We start from the raw sequence: 23,664 nt of genomic DNA, 5'->3' as shown, positions 1-23,664 counted from the left end.
GACTTGCCAGGGTTTTCCTGTTTGTTTTAAGGTGTTATTACTGATTTTTCTGGGGTTTTGTATATATATATATTAATATATAATTGCAGGTTTTGGTGTCCTCGGGTGTCTTCCCGTGTAAAAGTTGGGGTGTCTAGGCGACGTTTCGACGAGGTCTCACCTCGAGTTTCGAGTGAGACCTCGTCGAAACGTCGCCTAGACACCCCAACTTTTACACGGGAAGACACCCGAGGACACCAAAACCTGCATTCCTGTACCCGTGAAAATCTACGAAAGCTAATATATAATTAAATCCATTTTGTGGTGTTTTAAGATTTTGAAAGCCACGCAAGGATTTTTTTTTTTTTAAAAAGAGGCGGAGTATATATTCCTCAAATATAACAAATATTAATAAATACATGTGGATACATCTGGATTCATGCCCCTCCCTCTTCTAAAGACTGAGGGTGGGTGACAGTGATTCTTATCCCCAAGACTCACACAAGAATCTAGTGTGTGCAAACCAGACATCCCTTCTCAACCTCCCATGCCCAGTTTGCAATCTGCGTTTCCATTTCTTTCCCATGGTTTCCTCACCCTGGAGCCACACTCAGCTCATCCTGCCCCCTGAACCTCCTTCTCCCTTCACCAATCAAAGAAGACAGTCTGGCTGAATCAAACTTCTCTGGGGAGCCCAGTGTCTGTTGAAAGGCAGAACTGAATGAGACGAAGGGATCCAAACTCCCAGCCTTGGGGGTCGCTGCTGACTCACTCTGCCTTAGCAAAAACATGGATTCACACACACACGTACGCACATACAGACATGCACACACCTGTTCTGAAACCAGGGGGGGATACTGAGCCTTTGCCTGCTGCTGTCTTTGGATGCTGGCCAGGTCATAGGACAGCAGCCCAGAGACTAAGTGAACAAAAGATATGGAAGGTTGTAAGGGGCTTGCATCTTTGCTGGGGATGCAATGGCTAAAAAGAAGAATAACCCAAAGGGAAAGAATATACCAACACTGCAGGAGCCAGGCAGAGAGCCTTCTCAGTAGTGGTGCCTGCCCTGTGGAACTCCCCCCCCCCCATGTCAATGAAATAAACAACTATCTGACTTTTAGAAGACATCTGAAGGCAGCCCTGTTTAGGGAAGTTTTTAATGTTTGAAGTTTTATTCTGTTATTAGTCCTCTGTTGGGAGCCACCTAGAGTGGCTTGGGAAACTCTGCCAGATGGGCGGGGTAAAAATAAAATAAAATAAAATAAAATAAAATAAAATAAAATAAAATAAAATAAAATAAAATAAAATAAAATAAAATAAAATAAAATAAAATAAAATAAAATAAAATAAAATAAAATAATTATAATGTGGTACCTCAGGTTAAGAACTTAATTTGTTCTGGAGGTCCGTTCTTAACCTGAAACTGTTCTTAACCTGAAGCACCACTTTAGCTAATGGGGCCTCCCGCTGCTGCCGTGCCACCACCACATGATTTCTGTTCTCATCCTGAAGCAAAGTTCTTAACCCGAGATACTATTTCTGGGTTAGCGGAGTCTGTAACCTGAAGCATCTGTAACCCGAGGTACCACTGTAATTCTGTGTGCTGTTAGTGGCAATTGAGAGGCTTCCAGAGATCAGAAGCAGCTTCCAAAGAAATTCTGCTCCCCAGCAGGACCCAGACCTGGGTGGTTTCCCCGGCCAGGTAATTTGTCTCTCTGCTACTCCTTCCAACTGACATGCTGTTGTCTCTCCTGAGTCAAGGAAAACCATCTCCTCCCCTGCTCCTGATGATGACCTCAAGTGGGTGGGGCTCCCCGATACTGCCTGCCTGCCTGTGAAGGCTCTTTAAAGGTCTAAGGCTAGGCAGGCTCCAGGCTCAAAGAGCTAATGGTGCGGTCAGTGTGATGCCTCCCTAGCTGGGTTTCAAGGGCCACTTCTCTGAGCCAGGAGGGAGCTGTCCCAGTGGGAGCCGTCCCAGCACACCTGAAGGGCAACACCTTCCACCTGCCTCTGGGAATCTGGCAGGGAAGGAACACAGAGCTGAGCAGCAGCGCTTCAGGTTGGTCCAGTTTCTTCCCTGGATTCCATCTGTGGTTGCCACACAGCTAACAGGGAGTGAGCCAGGCAGGCAGGCAGGCCTGACGGACGGACGGACGGACTCCCCATTCGGAACAGTTGCCACTCCGTTGGGTTGGCTGGCATCCACAGCCCAAGAGTGAGCAGGAAGGCCACCCTTGGCAGTTCACCATGGGCACTGGGAGGTGGCAGTGACCCAGAGCTCCTGGCAGAGAGAAGAGGCCATGGAAGAGAGACCAGCGAGCCTGGTAAGTCAACAGAGGAGGAGATGCAGGGGCCTTGATGTGGGTCATGGGGTGAGGGGCGGAGACTGATTGAAACAGGGCAACAGGCTGGAGGTGGGGGGAGGTGGACTTGAGCCTTGTCCTGAGAATCCCAGCTGGGCAAAAAGACCTCACTTGTGGGGCTGACAACAGACAAGGTTGCTCTCCCTGATCCTGATACTTCCTTGTTTTCCCTTCCTCGTAGCCTCAGCACCACCAGCTGGCATCCTGGGGCAGTTGCTGGTGATAGATCCTGATGTTGAAAACTAGATACCGCCCAGCCCTACTTGTTTACTTAGCCCAATGCGCAGTATTGTTTGCAAGCTCTTCTTCCTAAGACTGAACCTCAGGCTTCCTTCCTTACCAAAGCCCTTTGCTCCTTATAGTATCCTGGGGGAGATGCTGAGCAATCTTCCCATCCCCTACTGCTTTCTGGCAACTTTTCAAACCTGCCAGGCCAGGAGCCAAAACATTCTGGTGTTCTCCTCTGCCTCCTTTTCATGTTTGGTCAACAGCCACTGTTTGGTCAACAGCCACTGTTTTCCTTTTCCTGGAGCTGAATAATCAGGATTGCTGCTGTGGGTGGTGGTAAAACCGCAGGACTTCAGAGTAGCTGTCCTGAGGCTGGTGGTGCTTGCAGATGGTTTGGGACAGCTGCAAGGAGAACCCCAAGACAAGATCCTGGTAGAAAGGTTGGCCCCACAGTGTGCCCATTGTGGTGCTTGCATTGGTAGGTGGGCCTCATGGACGGGGGCTTCTTCCCCCTCCCTCCCAATTAGACCAAAGGATGTTGGTGGGGGTCCATGCCAAATATCTAATTGCCCTCTTTCTGCTGTGACCAGGGGTGCAAGCAATTTACACCTTTTTTAAGGAGGAGGCAAGCGGTTCAGCCTGTGTGTGTCCATGTCTGCTTATATATATTTAGCCACACAACTCAGCGGAAGCCTCTACACACTGACTTCATGCTGCTCAACACCTTTTAGGATTAGCCCAAAGATCCTAGGCCTGAAAAGCCATCAGAACTTCAAGTATTGATGCACGTAGAGGAAACAGGTCTTTGGAAGCTGTGCTGACAGTCAGAAGGCAGATTCTATCTGGCCCTCTGACAAAAGCTTAGAAATCAGAAAGTTCTGGCTGTGCCTCCTTTGTCTTGAGCAGGAACTATTTCCCTTTGGAGAAACAGTCAGTTCCCTGTTCTTCTGTCTCTTCTTTGACATGAGGGCTGCCTTTCCCTACATGTGGCACTGATGACTGAGAAGCCCTCTTGGAGCTTGTCAGGGCCAAACCAAAGCTTGCATTGGGGCCAAAAAGGAGATGGGATGACACAGGAGGTCTGCGGCTGGGTCTCTCGGCCATTTCATTTCCCCTTAAAAGCAGTAATGGGAGGGAAGCCCTGCAAACTGAATTGCAGCAGTGACATGGGAGTGTGGGAGTGAAACCTTCCCCTCACTCCCATTTCACCACACACAATGCCAGGCTTATAAGCCCCACAGCAGGGCTAGCAGCAGTTTGTGAAAAAGATGATGGTGATCCAGTTAATAAGGTTGTTAGTGAATCAGAGAGAGAGAATTTTCCACCTGGTTGTGACATGATGGCCCAGCAGCATTCCAGGGCCCTGGGAGGCACCCCTGCATTTAGAAAAGCGCCAGGTTGGAACTGGGATCATCATTTATCAGGCACTGCTGGTCACCTGCTCCCTGCACTACCAGAGTTGCTGCAGGGCAGAAGGGTGGAATTTTCTGGTAGTTTCGGCTGGGGCACATGTTGGAGTCGTTCAGCAGAATCCCTGATCTGGATAACTGAGCTTTCTGCCCCAAAAAATGAGTTTCAAAGCTTTGCTGTAGAACCGTCTTAAAACTAGTTATGTATAACATTACTAAGAATGGAATACAAAGTAGCACATTGCACTCACTACATTAAACTTTTACATTTCTAACAGAATGTACAAAACAGTCCATAAGCCTCCTGGCCTAGGAAGTCAAATGACAGCAGAGGGCCAATCGGGTGCCACTGTCTGCTATAAATACTCCCAGATCTACCTCCTCTCAGTCTTGGCAACTTGGCGTTGAGTCCTCACCCTGTGTGAGTAGACATTTCTGACTTTGGACTCTTCCAGATGACTTGTACATGGAGCATCTATTTGCCCTGGTTTGTTTGCACAAAGCAAATGCAGTTGTTAGACTACTGTTAGATCCACACAATCCATTGAAAGCACCCTTACAACACTTTAACAACCATGGCTTCCTTCAAAGAATGCTGGGAACTGCAGTTTGCTAAGAGTGTGGGGTTCATAGATCCACCATCCTTAACAAACTACAACCCCCAGGATTCTCCACGACTGTAAAAGCGATATAAGAGTATTTTGAATAGATAGTGTGGATGTGGACTCAGTCTGGTCTTTATTGAGCCTTCCTTCTGATTTGTTATACAACAGCTAACATTTATCCTGAATTCATCCTAATGTGCTCGCAGGGTGTTTCTACATTCAATCACCCCACATTTCCAGTGCTTTTCACTGTCACTTTCCAAACTGCAAAATATTCGATGCTTTCTTGAAGTGGATTTTCTGCGCTAGAGTGATAGAGCCCTTTAATTCACTTTAACTGTGCAAACCTAAAGTTCCCACACACATTTGAATCCCTCTTGGAAAAGTGACAACAGGTCGGAGGCACCCCAGGCTTCTTGCCCAAGAGACTTGCCTGCCTTTGCCCACAAGGAAGACAGTAGCAAGCAGATGCAAATAACCAGTCCTTGGCTATTATAGGTGTGTTCCCAAAGCAGAGGTGGGGGCAGCCACTGCCTTTCCAGGGAAGGAAGTGCATGAACTGAAGGACCCAATCCCCCCTCCCTTGGTTGCTCAAACAGATACTAAGGATTGACTCAACAAGGTGGCCTCATTGAGGGGGAGCCATCTGCAGTAACTAGATGCACACACAGAGGTCACACCAGAATCGATCAGGTGACTTCTTCGCGAAGATGCCCTGTGTTCCCATCCCTTGAAGAAGCAGCTTAGGAAAACATTTCTGGAGGTCCCTTTGCAGCCTGGACTCCTGGCCAATAGCACAGGGCTGGTCCGGGACATTTTGCATCTTGGGGCAAACTGCTCCATCCCGCTGCCTCCCCCTCCTCCAGAACTGTGCCCTACCCCTGCCTCCATGGGGGGCACGCTCACAGTCAAGGAGGGGGCAGTGGGGGCATGGCAGTGTGGTACAGAAGATTGGCTGGGTTCTCCTTGGGCCCAGATCTGCTGTCTGAGGCAACTGCCTCAGCAGGGCCAGATTAAGACCTTTAGAGGCTCTAAGCACTTAAAAGAGTTCGGTGCCCCCATATATATATCTAATTCAAAATATAAACAACAATAAACCATAAAATTAAATTATATTTTTTTCAAAATGAAACCTACAGCGAGATGGAAAGTAATGTTTATTTTTGTATACTTCCACTTTATATTTTTTTTGGGGGGGGGAATTCTCCTACTTTTTCTAATTGCAAAGTCTTTGATCAGATTCTCAAAACCAATCTTACACAACACATCTGCTTCTGTACTTAGTAGAGATAAGGAATCCCCCCTTCCCTTGATGCCCTAAGCATGTGCTTATTTTAAAAAGGTAAAGGGAACCCTGACCATTAGGTTCAGTCATGACCGACTCAGGTTGCGGCGCTCATCTAGCTTTATTGGCTGAGGGAGCCGGTGTACAGTTTCCGGGTCATGTGGCCAGCATGACTAAGCCGCTTCTGGCAAACCAGAGCAGTGCACGGAAATGCTGTTTACCTTCCCACCAGAGTGGTACTTATTCATCTACTTGCACTTTGATGGTCTTTCGAACTGCTAGGTTGGCAGGAGCAGGGACCAAGCAACGGGAGCTCACCCCGTCACAGGGATTCGAACCGCCAACCTTCTGATCGGCAAGTCTTAGGCTCTGTGGTTTAACCCACAGCGCCACCTGCGTCCCTTGTGCTATTTTGTTTAATGGTTAATCCAGCCCTGCCCCTCACCCCACTTTGTGGGCAGGCAGGTCCTGCAATGGAGGCATCTCTGCTTTGATGCTTCTATAGCCTTCAAGGTCAGACCTACTAAAAATGGTGGGATTTCTCCAGGGCTACTGATGAACGCTAAGAGCTGAGCATAGGAAGCTGGGTATATGTCAGAATTCTATACATTGACTGGCACTCCAGGCAGTGGACAATCCTAGCACCACCTGGAGATGCCAGGGATTGAAGCTGTGACCTTCTCCAACATGAGTGAGGCTTTTTTTAAGGCCTCATTCATGTTGACCTTTGGCTCCATCAGAGAAATAGCTATGACATGAGAGCCTTTTCAGAACCCTTTATTCAGTCTGAACCCTTTTTACCTGCAGGAAACTCCAACCGTGCATCATGCCAACCTGAATCCCAGCTCTTGTGCCTCATCATCTGTCCTGCCCATCCTGGCCCAACCTCCCCCACCAGAAGAGACCATTCGAGGAGTTGCCTTCAGACCCTACCCTACAGACTCCAGACTGGCTCCTGTGCCCTGTGTGGCTCGCGAGACCTCAAGGGGTAAGATGGAGGGTGGGGTGGGGAGAAGGAAGCCACCTGATGGAAGTCCCTGCTGCTGCTGGATGTATATTGAGGTGGGGGAGTCTGGATGGTATATCCCAGGCAGGACTGGCAGAGTCAAGAACATCTGCAACCTTTCAAGGGGCTAATGGAGAAAGGCAAAGTGTTAACTCATCCCTTCCTCTTCTTAACTTCTGGGATTTCAGGGTAACACAGCAGAGAAGGAAGAAATGAGCACAGTCAGGGGACGGAAGGAAGCAGGTGTCCCCAAGAACGAGGAACCTAATTGGCCTTCAGAAATTAATACAGAAACAAAGACTGTAAATCCTGATTTACTGACAGTGGATGGGTGTAAAGATTTTCAAACAGTGCTAGTCAAGATGAGTTTGTCTTTAAAAAACATATTGCAAAATGTGTTCTTGGAAAATCTTCTTCTGTTGTCCAGGAGAGATGGGCGAAAAGCTTAACATATATTTTGGGCTCTGCTTGAGCCTTGGACTATTGAAATTTCTTGATTAGTAATTGTGGGTAGAAGGAGGGACCCCATATATTGGTTGAATATTGTCGAAGGAGTTCTACATTTAAATGTACAAATGGAAAGGGAGGAATGGTCCAGACAATAGCAAAAGGAGACAAATAATTTTAGCCAAATGCTCCTTGCAACTCAGTTTTGCTTGGACATGTGAGTCTGGTTTTCTGTAATAGAGTCTCTCTCCAAAATTTCCTTCTATTGTGCGGACTTAACCATAGCAAACTGGATGTTTTAGGGGTATTTCATAATTGTAACCAATCTGGTATTTTTCTTTCTCCAACCACAGCCTCCTCCACTCCAACATTCAAGGCGTCTTGGAGGATGGGCCAGAAGAGGTTGGCCCTCATTGTCTGCATCTTAATCCTCATTGTGCTTCTGGTGGCCCTCATCCTGCTATGTGAGTCCTTCTCCTCTCATTTGTGGTGGGGAGGAATGTGTCTCTGCTCTTCCTTCATTCCTGGGAATGAACATTCTGCTTGAAGAAGAGGGCAGATCTCATACAATTTATGGGATATTTTTTAAAATATCCCTGAATATAGGTAAAGGTAATGGAAATTCATATTGGGGCAATTCCCTTTTAGGCCAATCAAAATATTACAAAACAGAGTGTGAGCTTTTAAGATCTCCAGACCTGAGGCTAGATGGCAAATGAACTGGGGAGAGAGAGAACTTTTTTGGCTTATGTTGAAGCTATGGAGTCTCCATTTGGCTGCAGTCTTAAAACAGAGTGGGGGGAGGATGGAGAAGACATTAAAGTGAGGTTGTTTTAGGTGCTAGGCAGGCATCAGGTTTCACCAGAGAGCCTTGGAAAGAAGAAATACACAGTGGCTGAGTCCCCCCATCTCTGGAACTACAAAAACCAGCTGCAGCTACCCACCTCTCTCTGTGTGTCCTTAGGCAAAACACACAGGGGCTTTGAGAGGTAGAAAAGTCTTTTCTTCTCATATTTCTTTTATTTTGAGAAATCAGGTTGTTTATGTTTGCATATATTATTTCCCCTCTAATGTTTATTTTTTTAGAGTGGGGATGAATTTACAGAATCTTTTCTTTCCAAACCTCTTGTCTACCACCCCAAATTATTTGGACTACAACTCCCATCAGTCCCAGCTAGCACAGCCATTCTGCCTGGGAATTATGGGAGTTGTAGTCTGAAATATCTGGAGTGTGCCAGATGGGGGAGGTTGTTTTGGTATGTATTTGTGCGTAGAAGCTTCTGTTTTCTCTCTCATGGGGTGCTGTTTGGGTGTGAGAGTAAATAACTAATCGCAGTATGACAAGGGGGGACTGAGCCAGAAACCAAATACTTGGCTGAGGGGCCTGTATGTGCTGCAGCATCAGAAGACACACAACAACCCAAACATCATCTCGCCTTCAATTCTACTGCAGGGCAGGAAACATGACAGATACCCTGGTGGGTGGGTAAATTTGGCCCTTGGAGTTCTTCCATCTGTTTTGAAGAGCCGAGAGTCCTGTGGCTCATGGGAGGGGCCTTGCTGTCCCTTAAACCTGTGTGTGTTCTTCTTCCTTGCTCCTCTTTCACGTTCTTAAGACTATGTACCCACCATACGTTTAAAGTACATGACCTCCCCCAAAGAATTATGGGAACTGTAGTTCGTTAAAGATTCTGGGTGTTGTAGCTGTGGGAGTAAACTAAAGTTCACAGGATTCTTTGGGGGAAGTCATGTGTTTTAAATGTATGGTGTGTATAAGAGGCTTACCTGTTGCGATTTTAAAATGAGGAAGCAACGCAAAGGCAACAAGTAGTTTGAACAGGCAAATAAATGCAAATGACATGGTGTTACCGGGTGCCCCATTTTTCAGGGTTCTGACTCTGCCAAGCCTGTCTTGAGAACTCCCCGCCCAGTTTTAGATGTGACCTGGATTCATGGCTCCTCCCTTCCTTGGAAAATTGGCTGAGAGCCCACATTTCCACAAGGACACATTAGCTGGAGCCTTCTTCTCTTTCTCTTCTGTTTTGGAGTCAACAATTGGGAAGGGAGAAGTTGGGGGAGCAGCTGCAGGCCAGGCCCCCTTTGTTTGGCATCCATCCCATCCTCCTCCTTTTGGATGGTTGCAGAAGGGTGGCTCCTGAGGCTGCCCATTTGTTGACCTTCTCAGTAAGCTATGAATGCCGTGGCAACTGATTATCCATGCTTCAGAGGGTCCCGAGCTTGTTCTGTGCGCACACCCCACTGTGTTCTGCTCCCATTCCATACCATGGCATAGCCATCTGCACAGGGAAGGGAATGGCTGTCTCCAGATCAGTGTGACTTTAGCAGTGCAGATTTTAAAAAAGAAAAATCCTTTTTGAAAATTTGCACATAAAAGGATTTTTCATTTAAGTGCTATTACAGTGTTGTTGTTTTTTCTAATATAGGTGTTTTGGCACTCATTAAAATATGAGGAGGCTGTCACTCCTAAAATAGTGCCAATTGGGAAATATTCTTGTAATTAAAAAAAAAATCTAAAATGTTTCCATTTGAGCTCCACTGCATGAATCTTTTTTTATATAGGCAGAACAAACAAAAAAACAAAAAAACAAAACCATTTTAGCATAAGGTCAGGTTCAAAAAATCTGTGCCACAAAAATAGCACTGACCAGGAAAGTAATTGTGAAAGTGATGTGTTGGGCTCCCCTGCCCAGTACATATGTCACAAGGCAGTAAGCACAGTGTGAAAAAGTCAGTGCTGTTTTTCTAGAAAAAGATCTGCAAGAACTTGCCACAAATGCCTCCCTTGTTCTCTTATAATGGCAATAGCACCCACTTGTGAGGTGCCAGAACTGAGTTCCAGTGAGTTCCGGCTGCAAAAAAAAAGCCCTGGCCGAAGGCGACCCACACTGGTACAGATTATGCTTTTGTTTCCTTCACCTGTATTTTAAAGCAGAATTTTCTGCAAGCTGATGAACATGGGAGGAGCACAAGGAAAGCATTGGGGGAACTTCCAATATTGGATGCAGTAAACGCCAGTTGCTGGGAATTAGGAGGGGAGACAGGACTGCTGAGGCTCTCAGATCCCGCATGAAGTTGACCGTTGCCATAGTTGACCGTTGGGCCTTGGGCCTGGTGGCAGCTGCAGGGCTCTTTTCACCTTCCCAATTACCTTTTGATGATTGTATCAGGCAGGTGCCCTGTTTTGTTTTTGAAAAATGAACAGAGTGTGGTCAGCATCTAATATGGAAGCACTTTTGGTGTCATTTAGTTTATGAGGGATCGTCATGCTCACTTTGACCACATGCTCTGTGTGTGGGAGGAGAGTGTCCTCCTTATCCTCTGGAGGTCACGAGGATCACGAAGCCCTGACAAAAGACGTGGTGTTTTCTGAAGGCTTGGAATTCCCTTCAGGGCATAACAGCTTCCCTCTGCTGGTTGCTGGAGCTTTCCTGACACCTGGTGGACAAGCCGTGGCAAAGAACACGGGAGCGTAAACACAGAACAACTTCGAAGCCGAGAAAATCTGTCAACGCAGCTCAGCTCAGCTCAGAGAAAAGGCGGCGAGATTCACGAATCCCTCTCCCTCTTTCTCTGCCCCTCGCAGTCTTGTTCTGGCGCTCTGGCACAGGCATCGTCTACAAGGAGCCGGCCGAGAACTGCGACAGCCACGCGGTGCGCTGCGATGGGGTCGCCGACTGCTCTCAGCGGAGCGACGAGCTGGACTGCGGTAATGCCTTCCCCGGGGGTGCGGAGAGAGGGTGGTGGGGTGGGGCGACCTGTGGAGCTGGGGCCGGGCAAGTGCTCGCCGGGTCTCCTGCTTACTCCGGCGAGCGACGGGCTTGAAGCTGAGTCTTCCTCCTCCTCTTCTTCCTCGTGGTCCTCACTGACTCCTCCTCTCCGGCTCTGCAGTGCGCTTCGCCGGGAACGAGTCCTTTCTCCAGGTCTACTCGGGGCCCCAGAAGCGGTGGCTGCCCGTGTGCAGCAAAGACTGGACGGAGGATTTATCCAGGAAGACCTGCCGGCAGCTCGGATTCCTCAAGTAAGTCCTGGGTGGGGGCAGCAGGCAGGCAGGCAGGAGCGGGGAGAGACAAGCAGGCAACCCCCCTGCTCCTCCTGGGGCAGTTTCCCAAGCGTCTGCCGCCAGGCGCCTCCTCGCTGTCACCCCACAGGGAAGGGGTGTGGCTTACCTGCTTCTCCCAGCAAAAAAGGAGGAGATAAACAGATCCCTGCCTTATGAGGAGCGGTTGAAGGAGCTGGGTATCTTTAGCCTGGAAATGGGGAGCAAGCTTGTTTTGTCCTGCTCTGGAAGGTAGGACTCGAACCAATGGCTTCATAGAATCATAGAATCATAGAATCATAGAGTTGGAAGAGACCACAAGGGCCATCGAGTCCAACCCCCTGCCAAGCAGGAAACACCATCAGAGTACTCCTGACATATGGTAGTCAAGCCTCTGCTTAAAGACCTCCAAAGAAGGAGACTCCACCACACTCCTTGGCAGCAAATTCCACTGTCGAACAGCTCTTACTGTCAGGAAGTTCTTCCTAATGTTTAGGTGGAATCTTTTTTCTTGTAGTTTGGAACCATTGCTCCGTGTCCGCTTCTCTGGAGCAGCAGAAAACAACCTTTCTCCCTCCTCTATGTGACATCCTTTTATATATTTGAACATGGCTATCATATCATCCCTTAACCTCCTCTTATCCAGGCTAAACATGCCCAGCTCCCTTAGCCGTTCCTCATAAGGCATCGTTTCCAGGCCTTTGACCATTTTGGTTGCCCTCCTCTGGACACATTCCAGTTTGTCAATGTCCTTCTTGAACTGTGGTGCCCAGAACTGGACACAGTACTCCAGGTGAGGTCTGACCAGAGCAGAATACAGTGGCACTATTACTTCCCTTGATCTAGATGCTATACTCCTATTGATGCAGCCCAGAATTGCATTGGCTTTTTTAGCTGCCGCGTCACACTGTTGGCTCATGTCAAGTTTGTGGTCAACCAAGACTCCTAGATCCTTTTCACATGTACTGCTCTCAAGTTACAAGAAAGGAGATTCCAACTAAACATATGGAAAAACTTTCTGACAGTAAGAGCTGTTTGACAGTGGAACAGTCCGGAGGTGGTGGAGTCTCCTATCTTGGAGGTTTTTAAGCAGAGGTTGGATGACCATAGTTGAGATTCCTGCACTGCAGGGCTTTGGACTAGATGCCCCTCGGGGTCCCTTCCATCTCTACAGTTCTGTGATTCTATGTGGGGCGCCCCTCCCCTCCCTCCCACTGCAATAGGCCCAGGTGGGGGTGACATCCCTCTGCTTCCCTCGGGGGCAGCCCCTGCTAGACACCCCCTCCACCTTCCATCTCATCCACATGTGCCCCCTCCACTGCCTCTGTCTAGTACAAACATATGCTGGGGCTGCCCCAAGATCCGTGGCGTAGTGTGGGGGTGCAGGGGGGGCCGGCTGCACCGGGCGCAACATCTGGGGGTTAGGGTTAGGGGCGCAAATCCACGGGTTAGGGGGCACAAATCCATGGGTTAGGGGGCGCAAATCCACGGGTTAGGGGGCGCAAATTACTTGCCTTGCCCCGGGTGCTGACAACCCACGCTACACCACTGCCCAAGATAGGCCTTGCGCCCCAAAGGCTGGTTCTCGCATCCTGACCACGGCCTCCTTTGTCTCCCCAGTGCCTCCCTAACAGATTATGCCCCTCTCTCATGGTCTGGGAACAGCTTCACAGCCGGAGAAATGAACAGCACAATCCAGCAGAGCCTCAGCAGGTAAGGGAGTGAGGAGTGGCCTTTGGAAAGGGGAGAGGACAGCACTTCCCTCCTACCAGTGAGTTTCTGAGACAGGGTAGCAACCCCTTGCTAAGATTGGTCAGCTGTTATTGATTGCCCCTTTGTAGACTGGCGGTGGGGCTGCGCTGGCCCCTCTCCAATCTTGGGACCTGCCACGATCAGCCCAGGAGATTTTCATACCTTAGGCAAAGGTCCAGATGGTGCCACTCCCACCTCACCCCCCCCCCATTTCTGATACAGAAACCAACCAAACTGACTGTTGAATCTTCTTTCAACATGGCTGGAGAAGAGGCCATGCCCTCCACTGCCCCTGAGGGCAGGAAGTGAGCTTAGGGGATCAGAACTGACTGTGTGGTGCACACGGCTCTTTCTCCACCAGCTCATTGCCGCTTGAAGCAGCTGTGTCCCCATACCAAATGATAGGGCTGGCTCTGCTATTGGCGTAAACAAACTGTGACAGATCCCAGTGACTATTTCTAGAAGCTTGCAGTAAGGGGCATGGTTTGACTAAAATTTGGGTGAGTCAGGGGGTGGGGATTGTAGATTTCATTAAATGCACCTACACACACACACCACACACATAATGCAAGCATTGCATGGGAGGAGGGGCAGAGGGATTACTAGAATGAGTAGATTCCAGCTTCTTCCCTCTCTTGCTTGCCTACCCAGAATGCCAAGGGCTGCATCCTTCCATTGCCACAAATCTACCCCAAATCCAGGTATCCATAGATCTTCCTGCCATACAGCAACTCATCATGCAATCCTGGATGGGCCTCCTCCTGCAGGGAAGTTCAGCCCAAGAGTACCTTCTAGTTCAGGGGGATGCGGGTGGCGCTGTGGGTTCAATCACAGAGCCTAGGACTTGCTGATCAGAAGGTCGGCGGTTCGAATCCCCACGGCAGGGTGAGCTCCCGTTGCTCGGTCCCTGCTCCTGCCAACCTAGCAGTTCGAAAGCACGTCAAAGTGCAAGTAGATAAATAGGTATCACTCCGGTGGGAAGGTAAACGGTGTTTCCGTGCGCTGCTCTGGTTCGCCAGAAGCGGCTTAGTCATGCTGGCCACATTACCCGGAAGCTGTACGCCGGCTCCCTCAGCCAATAAAGTGAGATGAGCGCCACAACCCCAAAGTTGGTCACGACTGGACCTAATGGTCTTTACTTTTACCCTTTACCTTTACCTTCTAGCTCAGGGTGGCCCAACTGGGTTGCAATCGTACTTCGACAGGGAACCCACAGGCCATACATTACTGTGCAGGGTGGTGTTGGTGCAGCGAGACAAAATATTGATGCCCACCCCTTTCTTCCCAAAGCTGGTTAAGCAAGGCACCAGACTTTGGGAAGGAGGTGCGGGGCTCTGGCAGGGTGCCCTCCCACATGGGCATAGGCAGGCTTCATGTTGGGGGGGGCAGAACCTCAGTTAGTTAACTATTTTTATTTACTTACTTGATTTAGGGGGGCAGCTGCCCCCTTGGCTACACCTATGCCCTTCCACTTCCTTCCCAAAGCTAGGGAAGTGTTAACCAGCCTTTAAGAAGGCGTTTGGAGGACTCTAGGACCCTGTCAGAGCTCTCACCCGCACTTTACAAAGTCCAGTGACTCACTTAACTGGCTTTGGGAAGGCAGTGCAAGGGTTGGGTGTGTGTGTGTGTGTGTCAGATGTTGCAGAGGGTGCCAAAAAAGTCCTTGAGGGCCACATATTGGATCACATTGGATCACATTGGAAAGAATCAAGGAAAGACACCCCACCGTCTGCCACTGTCCAAGACCCTGGACAGCTGCTTGGCCATGTGGATGAATGGACTGATCTGGTCTAGGGCACCTTCCTGTGTGTTGGTTCCAGACTTCCCATCATGCTTACTGGTAACCATCAACAGAAGTTCAGTTCTTCATTACTAACTTAAGTCCCATGATCTTAAGTGGGTCTATTCTACATGTGTCTGGAATCTGAATCTAACCCTAAATTACATGATTTTGTGTGGTTATTGTATATAGTTTTGTGTAACTTTTGAAAATTGTTTAAACGGGGTGTGTGTTTTTGTGTACAGAAAGATCCCCCAGATTTGTGTCTCTCTCAGGCCAGATTACAAAGATGTTGTTAGCTGAAGCTGTGAATTTCACAGGAGATCAGTTTACCATGTGCTTCCTGACAATGGTGCCATCTGCTATGCAAAATTATTCAAGGCCTTACTTCCCTTTAAAGAACAAAATCCCTAACATCAAAGGAGCTGTGAGAGATGAGACTTTTCACACCTTAAAATGTGTGAGTTCCAGAACATAAATTAACAATTATTGCTTAACCAAGTGTTTTGTTGACCATCCTCCCAAGACTGGGGAGGCAATTTGTTGGCTAGAGTTTGCCCTTCTGAACTGCAATGAGGAAATGGCCATTACAGGCTCACCTGATACATACTGGAGCATGTGAGATCGCCATCCCACAACTCTTTTAAATGTGTTTTATTTAGCTAAGAACTAGAAATGGCAAAAGAACTCCAGCTAAGTCTGCCAGGTTTATTATATGTTGACTGGGGCCCCTTAACCCTCGAAAAGTCTGGTTTAAGAGAGTCAGTGGAACCATGAAAAATGCTGAACTTTGAGAAGCGAGGTGGCTCAAATCCTCCCTTAGCCAAGGAGGCCTTGAGAAAGCCACTGTCTCTTAGATTAATCTGCTGGGCACTGTTTGGATCATTGATTCCCTGAGCTGTCTAGCACAGGGATGGAGATCCATTTCCATGCTTGTTCCAGTCAAGCCTGCTTATTCTTGGCACACAGGTGCTCAGAAAGCCTATTTGTGGTTCAGGGGGAATGTGGTCCTTCCTGGCACCTCCATGTGTAAGTTAAGTGGCTAGCTGGCTCTTGGAGACATGATCCTACCCCACCTCGATTCTCTTGACTAGGGAATCCCATTGTGTTGACTCTGCAGCCTGCTGGACCCATCCTCTGAAATCTAACAGAGTCTGTTTTTGTCTTTCCTCAAGGTCCCAATGTGGCACTGGAAAGTATGTTTCCCTCCGATGCACAAGTAAGGAGACTTTGCTATTATATAGGTGGGAGGTGGGAGGGGTCCCCTCCTGGATCTCATGTTATTTCCATTGCTATACCCAAGAGACTGAGCTGTGAGCTACCCTGAAGTGATCCCTGCCATACATTGTCCACACCCTTCATTATGCAGAAGCATCATGGGCCCAGCACAGCAGAGAGGTGTGAGTGAGAAATAGGAGCCTCCAGTGGTGGATGGTCTATTAGGGCAAATGGGGCATTGCCCCACTCACCTCGGTCACCTTCACCACCTACCTATGTACCTGTCTTCCCATATGCAACCCAGAGGGTGGGCCTGGCTTTGAGCTTCCTCCTCCTTGGTCTCCGTGTTGCTATTGTGAAACTCATCTGGGAGGGGGGTGGAGACAAAACTAGCGTCCATTGCTCTGCCTCTCTGCCTGTCATTGTCTCCATCTACTGCTTCCCAGGCCCAGGAAAGTCCCTGGGTGGGCCAAGAGAGGGGAAGAGAATGCCATGGGAGTGGCACATCACTAGAGAGAGAGGGCAGGAGGGGAAGAGTTAAAGGAAGCCTTGGGTGATGCAAAGGAACTGTGCAATGCCAGATCTCACCATGGCATCTTTTGGGCACAAGCTCTCCTGGGGCGCAAGAGTTCTCTGCTTGCCCTTCCGGCACCCCTGGTCCCTTCCAATGCTACAATTCTATGATTCTTGCATGTCTTCTCTCCCTGTAGACTGTGGGCAAACAATGTCTGGCCGCATTATTGAAGGCAATGAAACAACAATCAATAAGTGGCCTTGGCAAGTGAGCCTGCACTATGGGTCGATTCACATCTGTGGAGGGACCATCATCGATCCTCAGTGGGTCCTCACAGCAGCTCACTGCTTCTTCATGTAAGTGACATCCCTGCCCAAAACTTGTGAGGGGGGGGGGGCTGAGTTGGAGGGCTGGATCTGCAGGGGGAAATTGACCTTCTGGGTTTCCACTGTGGCTACATGTAGTTCTGAGGGATATCATGGCAGGCTGGAGAATGAGATCCAATGAATCCAGGAGGTCCAACAGAAAGGAAGTCAGTGGACTATCTGCTCTGACATCCCATCCCTGATACCTACTCCACCTGTTAGTGCAAGGCAGGAGATGCAACGGCCACATCCCTGGACAAGTCACCTCTCTCCACTCTCTTCCTCACCCCCCCCCCAGTTTGCTTGCACCTTCCTCCCAACTGCAACATAAGCCCCACCAGCCCCTGCCCTGTCCTTTTTGCCCCCTGCCTCCCCTCCATGCCTCTCTTTCTGATAAAGTAGCTGCATCACCTGGCACCCAGTCCTGATCCAAAGCACGTTTTCTCTCTCACATGCACCCCTGTCACACATAATTCATGTTCTGAGCATACGTTCCAGCTGAGGAAGATGGCTTTGGGCCAAAGCAGAAGCGACTCTACCCTAACCTGTGTGACATTTCATCCTTTGGGCCTCTAAGGAATAGTGTGAAGATCCTGGACCAGTGGAAGGTGTATGCTGGGGCCTCCAACCTCAAGCACCTGCCTACCGCAGGCATCCCTGTTTCACACATCATCATCAATGCCAAATACGATGATGATCATGATGACTTTGACATTGCACTGCTGAAGCTCTCGAAGCCTCTGACCTTATCAGGTAAAGCTCCCTGACTTTATGCTGCCACATCTCACCTTCCTCCCTGCCTTCCTGGTGCTGAGGTCCCTTGGTGAAACAAGCCCACAGCCTCCCCCTCAAGGGGAGACTAATCTCTCTCTCTCCTCTCTCTGCTTCAGCCAATGTCCGCCCAGCCTGCCTCCCCATGTTTGATCAGAAGTTCCTGCCTGGGAGGACCTGCTACATAACAGGCTATGGCAAGACAAACGAGAATGAAGGTAAATTGGGGTGAGGGTTCTTCATCTGATGGGTTGTAGAGCTGCAGCTTGAGGGGTGAAGAGGACCCCAAGCCAGCTGCAGAGCAAAGTCCAACAGGAGGTGCTGGTGTGCCCAGGAGAGCTTCTCCGTCTCATCATGGCCTGCTTATTTCAGAGAATACATCGCCAAAGCTGCGGGAGGCAGAGGTGAAGATAATTGACTACAGACTCTGCAACAGCCAGAATGTCTATGACCACTACCTGACCCCACGGATGATGTGTGCTGGGTACTTGAAAGGGGGAAGAGATGCTTGCCAGGTGAGATTGGTATTTTGCTGAAAGGAGGCAAGGGGGTGTGGTTTCAAGAGTACCCATGGGCCCTCAGATTGGTCATCCCCCATCCTCTTCTCACTGGTGCCAGGAGCCAAGTACCAGATGCCCAGGGGCTGAGGTGGGTGCGCTGAGTACCAAGTGGAGTGCTTTGACCAGAGATGTTAAGAGTAAAGAGTTCCCCTCTTCCTTCGGTAGCTTCACAGATAAGAATTAACGAGCAGCTGACAGATTTATAGTCCCTTTGTTACAGCATCATGTTGCAAGCACAAATGTGCAACTCTCCGCAAGGAGATCAGTTGCCTACTTTGAATCCTACTTCTGCAGCAAGGAGTACACCAATGGGAAGTTCCTCCCCCTCTCTGCCTCCTTTGTTCTCTTTGCAGACCTTCAAGTCCATGGGGAGGGGGGTCCTCCACACTCTCAATTGATGTGTCTCCCAGCTGCTCCCTCCCTTTTGGATCTCTTGTCATTATCTCATAGCTGGGTAACTCCTCCCTAAGCTGTTTTGCTTCTGTGTCTGTGTCTGCCTCTCTCTCTGCTTCTGAAAATGCTGGAGGCAGGGGGGCGGGGTGAATACTTCCCCTCCACTTCTGTGAGTAGTTGATCTGCCTACGACTGCATCCCCCAATCTTCAGATCCAGACCATTCCCTGGCATGAGGTGTCCCTATGAGGCTGTGCTTTCTGGGGATAGAGAGCTCAATAAATTACAAGTCCTGTCCAGCTCTTTAAAACATTGGGACAGGTGATCTGCCTGCTGTGCTGCCATGAGAAGAGGTTATGCCCAGAGCACACATCCTGTCATAAACTCTAGGTCTCCAGTGGAAAGTCCCCCTATCTGGTGCCTTCATGGGCCTTGCTCACAAGCCACTGTGGCTGACATCTCCTGGGGGACCCAAATGTCAGGTGGCTTCTGCTCCACCCTTCTCCAGCCTCTGGTTCCATCTTGCCCCACTGACCTTCTCTCTCTGCCCCAGGGTGACAGTGGAGGCCCCCTGGTCTGTAATGACAGCTCCCGTTGGTACTTGGCTGGCATCACCAGTTGGGGGACTGGCTGTGGCCAGAAGAACAAGCCTGGTGTCTACACGAAGGTCACAAAGCTGCTTAGCTGGATTTACAGCAAAATGGAGGTAAGGGAGTATATGAGGAGCCTGCTGGGGGCCGGCTGACTTCTTTTAGCTTAGGAGACTGACAGGCAGACCACAGGTGGAGAGGTGCTGGAAATGGTTGCAATATGTTTCTTCAATGCTCTGCTAAAAGATCAGAGGTTTGTCCAGCAACTCTTAGGCCAGCAAACATGCCTCTTAGTGGGAGGGAAGCATGTCCTTGATTCATTGCAACTTCTAGGTCATGTTATGGGGGCAGGTCTGAAATAGCTAGTGCCAAAGCCATTCTTCACCCACCTTCTGTCCTACAAAGGTGGACAGACATGGGCGTAGTCAGGATTTTTTTTAGAGGGGGTGGGCATTATGTTGGGGGAGAGAACTGAGTTATTGGCAACACAATTGGTCAGTTAGCTAAGTATTTTTAATTGATTTAATTAATTTTTAATAATATTTAATTGATTTAGCGTGGGGCAGTTGCTCCCCTGCCCCCCTGGCTATGCCCATGTGGACAGAAACTTATATTTGCAACTGAATGCATCTCCTCTTCATTGCCTTGAAGAAGATGCCCTGGGGAGTTCAAAAGTGTGGGAATGTTGTGGATAGTAGGAAAGGACATATTGATTAAATATTATCCTTTCTTACTCATGCTAGTGAGTCAGTAGCAGTGTACATTCCCCAGTATGTTGCAGAAAGCTAGTTGGTAGATTCGTTTGAATCTCTTTACTTAAGCAATCCAATCTGACTTGTCCAGATTGGGTTTGTTCCTGGTAAATACCCCTTGTTACCCCTTAAAAAGAATAAAGACACAACAGTCTTTTCTTAAAAGTAACAAGAAGTTTACTCACATTCAGTTCACAGTATGATCCTGAAGACAGGCTTTAGCTTCTAGTTACAGAACAGTGTTTGAGTTCAGCCCCTATGGGGATGAGCCCGTGTGCTGCTGGCTGAGAGCCAGCACACAGCAAAAGCATCGAGATGGAATAAAACGATGAAGAAGAAAAAGGAAGGTGGCTGTGTGACCAGCCCTTTTATGGGGTCTCTAAGGGACATGCCCATCTACCTAGTCACATGCAGGGGGAGGATGCCCCAGACCAGGTGTGACAAGAAGTCCTCCTGGCTGGAGCAACATCCCCGTGTGTCCACTCTGGGCAAACAGGAAGTGTTGTACAGTGGTACCTCTGGAAGCGAACGGGATCCATTCTGGAGCCCTGTTTGCATCCTGAAGCGAACGCAACCTGCATCTCCGCGTCTGCACATTTGTGTGTGCACGGGTCACAATTTGCCACTTCCATGCATACACGTGATGTCGTTTTGAGCATCTGCGCATGCGCGAGCGGCAAAACCTGGAAGTAACGCGTTCCGTTACTTCCGGGTCGCCGCAGAGCACAACCTGAAAACACTCAATCCGAAGCTACTTCAACCCGAGGTATGACTGTACTCGACTGCTTATGTTAGATCTCATAAAAGCTTGCACATTCCAGAGTAGCCGAAGTTCAGTCTGGCAGCAGGTGCCCCTTTCTTGCTTTTCCCCAGTTGTGGGGAGGAAGCAGCTGCTTTCCGTGGGCTCATTTCATTCCTTCCTTCCTTCCTTCCATTCCAGAGCCAGAGCCAGACTGACTGAGAAAAGAAGGGCTTCTTCTGCCCCCAGCACCACATCTGTTTTCCCATGGAAAGGTCCTCATGGAGGCTGGGGTGGCCAGATGCATTTCCTGCTCGTGGGCCATCAGGATGACTGTGTGGCAAAGGACAACCTTTCCCCCTCCCTTCTTCTGGTACTTCTGGGCTGCTGCTGCTGCTGTTGCTGTCAGTGCCTCCTGGACTCTGGCTTGTGCCTCTGGGGGCTGATGCGACTGATGCTGGGCCTGGAATGGAGCATCTGGGAGGAGTGTGGAGTGTGATTATGTTCTCCCCAGAGAATCAGCTGCGCTCAAGCTCTGGAACTGCTCTTGGGATCAGGTTGCATTGGCTAAAAGGGAACAGACCACTTCTCAGTGCTTGTGCAGTTTGGACCAGGAATGGATTGGAAACGGGGCAGAAGAGGAGCCCTTGTAGCATCCTTGGCTGCTGCATCTCTGCCTCCTTTGCATTTTAGAATCACTCTGGCTACACCACAAGACCTTGGAAGCTAGGCCCACCTACCCACTAAGCCTCCCTCACTGGGAAGTCCTCAGGGCACAGCTAAGAAACACTTCAGCCTTAGGTATATCCATGCCACTCACCCACTCTGGGGAACTGAGCCCCACCAGTGATCCTATGTGGGGAGAGTGGAAAGCTGCAGAAGGGTGTCTCTTAGTCCCCAAACTGTGACACTCTGCCGTGGGAACAAGCCTCTTCTTTGCCCTTCTCCATCCTGTTAAACAACACACCCTTGTAGGAGGACCTGCCTCCTTTGCTCTGGCACAATGGCTTCCTATGAGGCATTCGCATTTGCAATGTCAAGTGAGATGCAGGCCATTGGTCTACCAGGCTCTGGACTGTCTGCTTGACTGGCAGTAGTAATAGCCCCACCTCCTGAAGCTTCAGGTATGGCATCTTCTTAGCCAGGCACCCTGGAACTTCCACCTACTGCATGTGAAGCAGGTGCTCTACCACTGAGTTATGACCTCTCCTTTTGAGGTAGACCATGGTAGCAAAGCTGCTTTCCTATAGTGCAGAGAACCTCTTATCTGTGTCTGCTGCCAGTAGCCAAGGGCCCAGCCACCAACTATGTACCATTTGCCTACTGGCAAAGGCAGCTATTTTGCCACATCAGCGTCAAAGTTCTTCAAACAAAAATGCACATAATTGGTGTGAGGCAATAATAAGTTTGCTAACAGGAGATGCAGTGACATAGCGTGGAGAGGGCACAAGAGTGGTCGCTCTGGGCACAAAATTGTTAGGGTGTGCTTTCATCACTGGACTCTGTTGACAATGTCTTCTCTATGCAAACCAGGAGTGACCTCTCCAGACAACAAAACAGCTCTTCTTATCTCTGCAACTGAGATCTCTTGGGTGATGTCAACTGCCATTAGGCAGTTGAATGTGCATGTGTACTCCATCTTTTCCCCTCCCATCCCTCTTGTGGCCCTGGGCACTAGCAACCCACTCTATGCCACTGAGGAGGTGTGAAGAGGAGTCAGCCTTAGTACTGTGCCTACCCCAAAGAACTGGGGCTGTTAGGGGGCTCCTCATGCAGCAACATGCTCTTTAAAGACCACACCCCAGGCCACAATTGCCTCTAATGTTTATACACATTTCAACATTAGCCTGATAGTAACTGTTGGGCAATTATTTCTCCTGAAATCGCATTTCTGTAGCTCCTGGGTTTAGACTTTTTCCTGGTGTTGGAGGGAGAGCCACTCTTCTCCTGATCTTAGGGCACAGGATGATGTACAGGGTGACCTTCTTGCCCATCAAATCTAGAACCCGGGTACTTCCCAGATGCATCTGGGTGCTCACAAGCAGAGCTTGATGATTAGCCCCCTGCATCTGGTACTAGGAGGTAACTTCCTCTCACTACAAAGGCTCAACCTAGCTGTTTGGGGAAACAGACCTCTCTCCTCCACAGTGTTGCCTGATCCTCATTTAAAGCCACCCAAGCTGGTGGTTTTTGCCACTTCTTGTGAAAATGAATTATATTATTTAATTATGTGTTGTTTGAGGAAATACCTTCTTTTGCCTGTCTTCTCTGTCAATTACATTGGATGAACCAGAGTTCTGGGATTTGCATTTGAAAAATGCTCTCCTGGTCAGTTTACACTTCATCCTAAAGATGGGCAGTCCCTTAACCAGTGGTGTCTTTCCTGCAAGCAACTTCCTCCCCAAGAGACTGCATTCCCCCCCCCACTCCCCACAGAAGCCAAACAATTACTGGATTAGGCTCCTAAAAGACCATTCTCCAGCAGGGCAAGGTCAGCAGGATTCCTAGGGCTTAGAAGCCATTGGGCATCCGTCTGGCAAACCTTGGAGCCACCTGTTTTGTTAAAGGAAGAAGAAGGAGAGGCACTGAATGTCCCCAAGGAAGGGAAGGCAAGTAGGGTGTGCAGGGAGAGGGAACACCCTCCTGGTATTCTTGGACTCCAACTCCCATCAGCCTGGCAGGCAGCCCAATGGTCAGGGAGGAGCAACAGCAGGTTCACCGACCCTCTGCTAGAGGTAGTGTGTGGCTGTGTGTGATGTTGATGCACCTTGGTCTTGAATGCAAATCTCGAAAGAGCCTGGTCAGGAACACGGAAGCCAATCAGCTCGGCATTTGCCCAGTTGATGCAGCAG

The 23,664-nt window shown here is 49.2% G+C and overlaps 1 protein-coding gene across 1 annotated transcript; it reads left to right on the top strand.

The window, feature by feature from the left end:
- The first annotated feature begins 1,811 nt into the window (after positions 1–1,811).
- On the top strand, positions 1,812–23,043 carry TMPRSS13 (transmembrane serine protease 13). Its single transcript, XM_083713649.1, has 13 exons — positions 1,812–2,303; positions 6,677–6,857; positions 7,676–7,786; positions 10,927–11,049; positions 11,232–11,361; positions 13,000–13,092; positions 16,087–16,130; positions 16,840–16,999; positions 17,586–17,761; positions 17,899–17,997; positions 18,152–18,294; positions 19,285–19,437; positions 21,014–23,043. The coding sequence occupies exons 1-13, from the start codon at positions 2,280–2,282 to the stop codon at positions 21,032–21,034; spliced, it is 1,458 nt and encodes a 485-aa protein (XP_083569775.1). The 5' UTR covers positions 1,812–2,279; the 3' UTR covers positions 21,035–23,043.
- Positions 23,044–23,664: the final 621 nt, after the last annotated feature.

Source organism: Podarcis gaigeae (genome assembly GCF_964106915.1).
Source record: "Podarcis gaigeae genome assembly, chromosome: 15".
In the NCBI taxonomy this organism is placed as follows: Eukaryota; Metazoa; Chordata; class Lepidosauria; order Squamata; family Lacertidae; genus Podarcis; species Podarcis gaigeae.
Note: the sequence above shows the minus strand (reverse complement) of the source record. Positions and strands in the feature narration are given on the sequence as shown.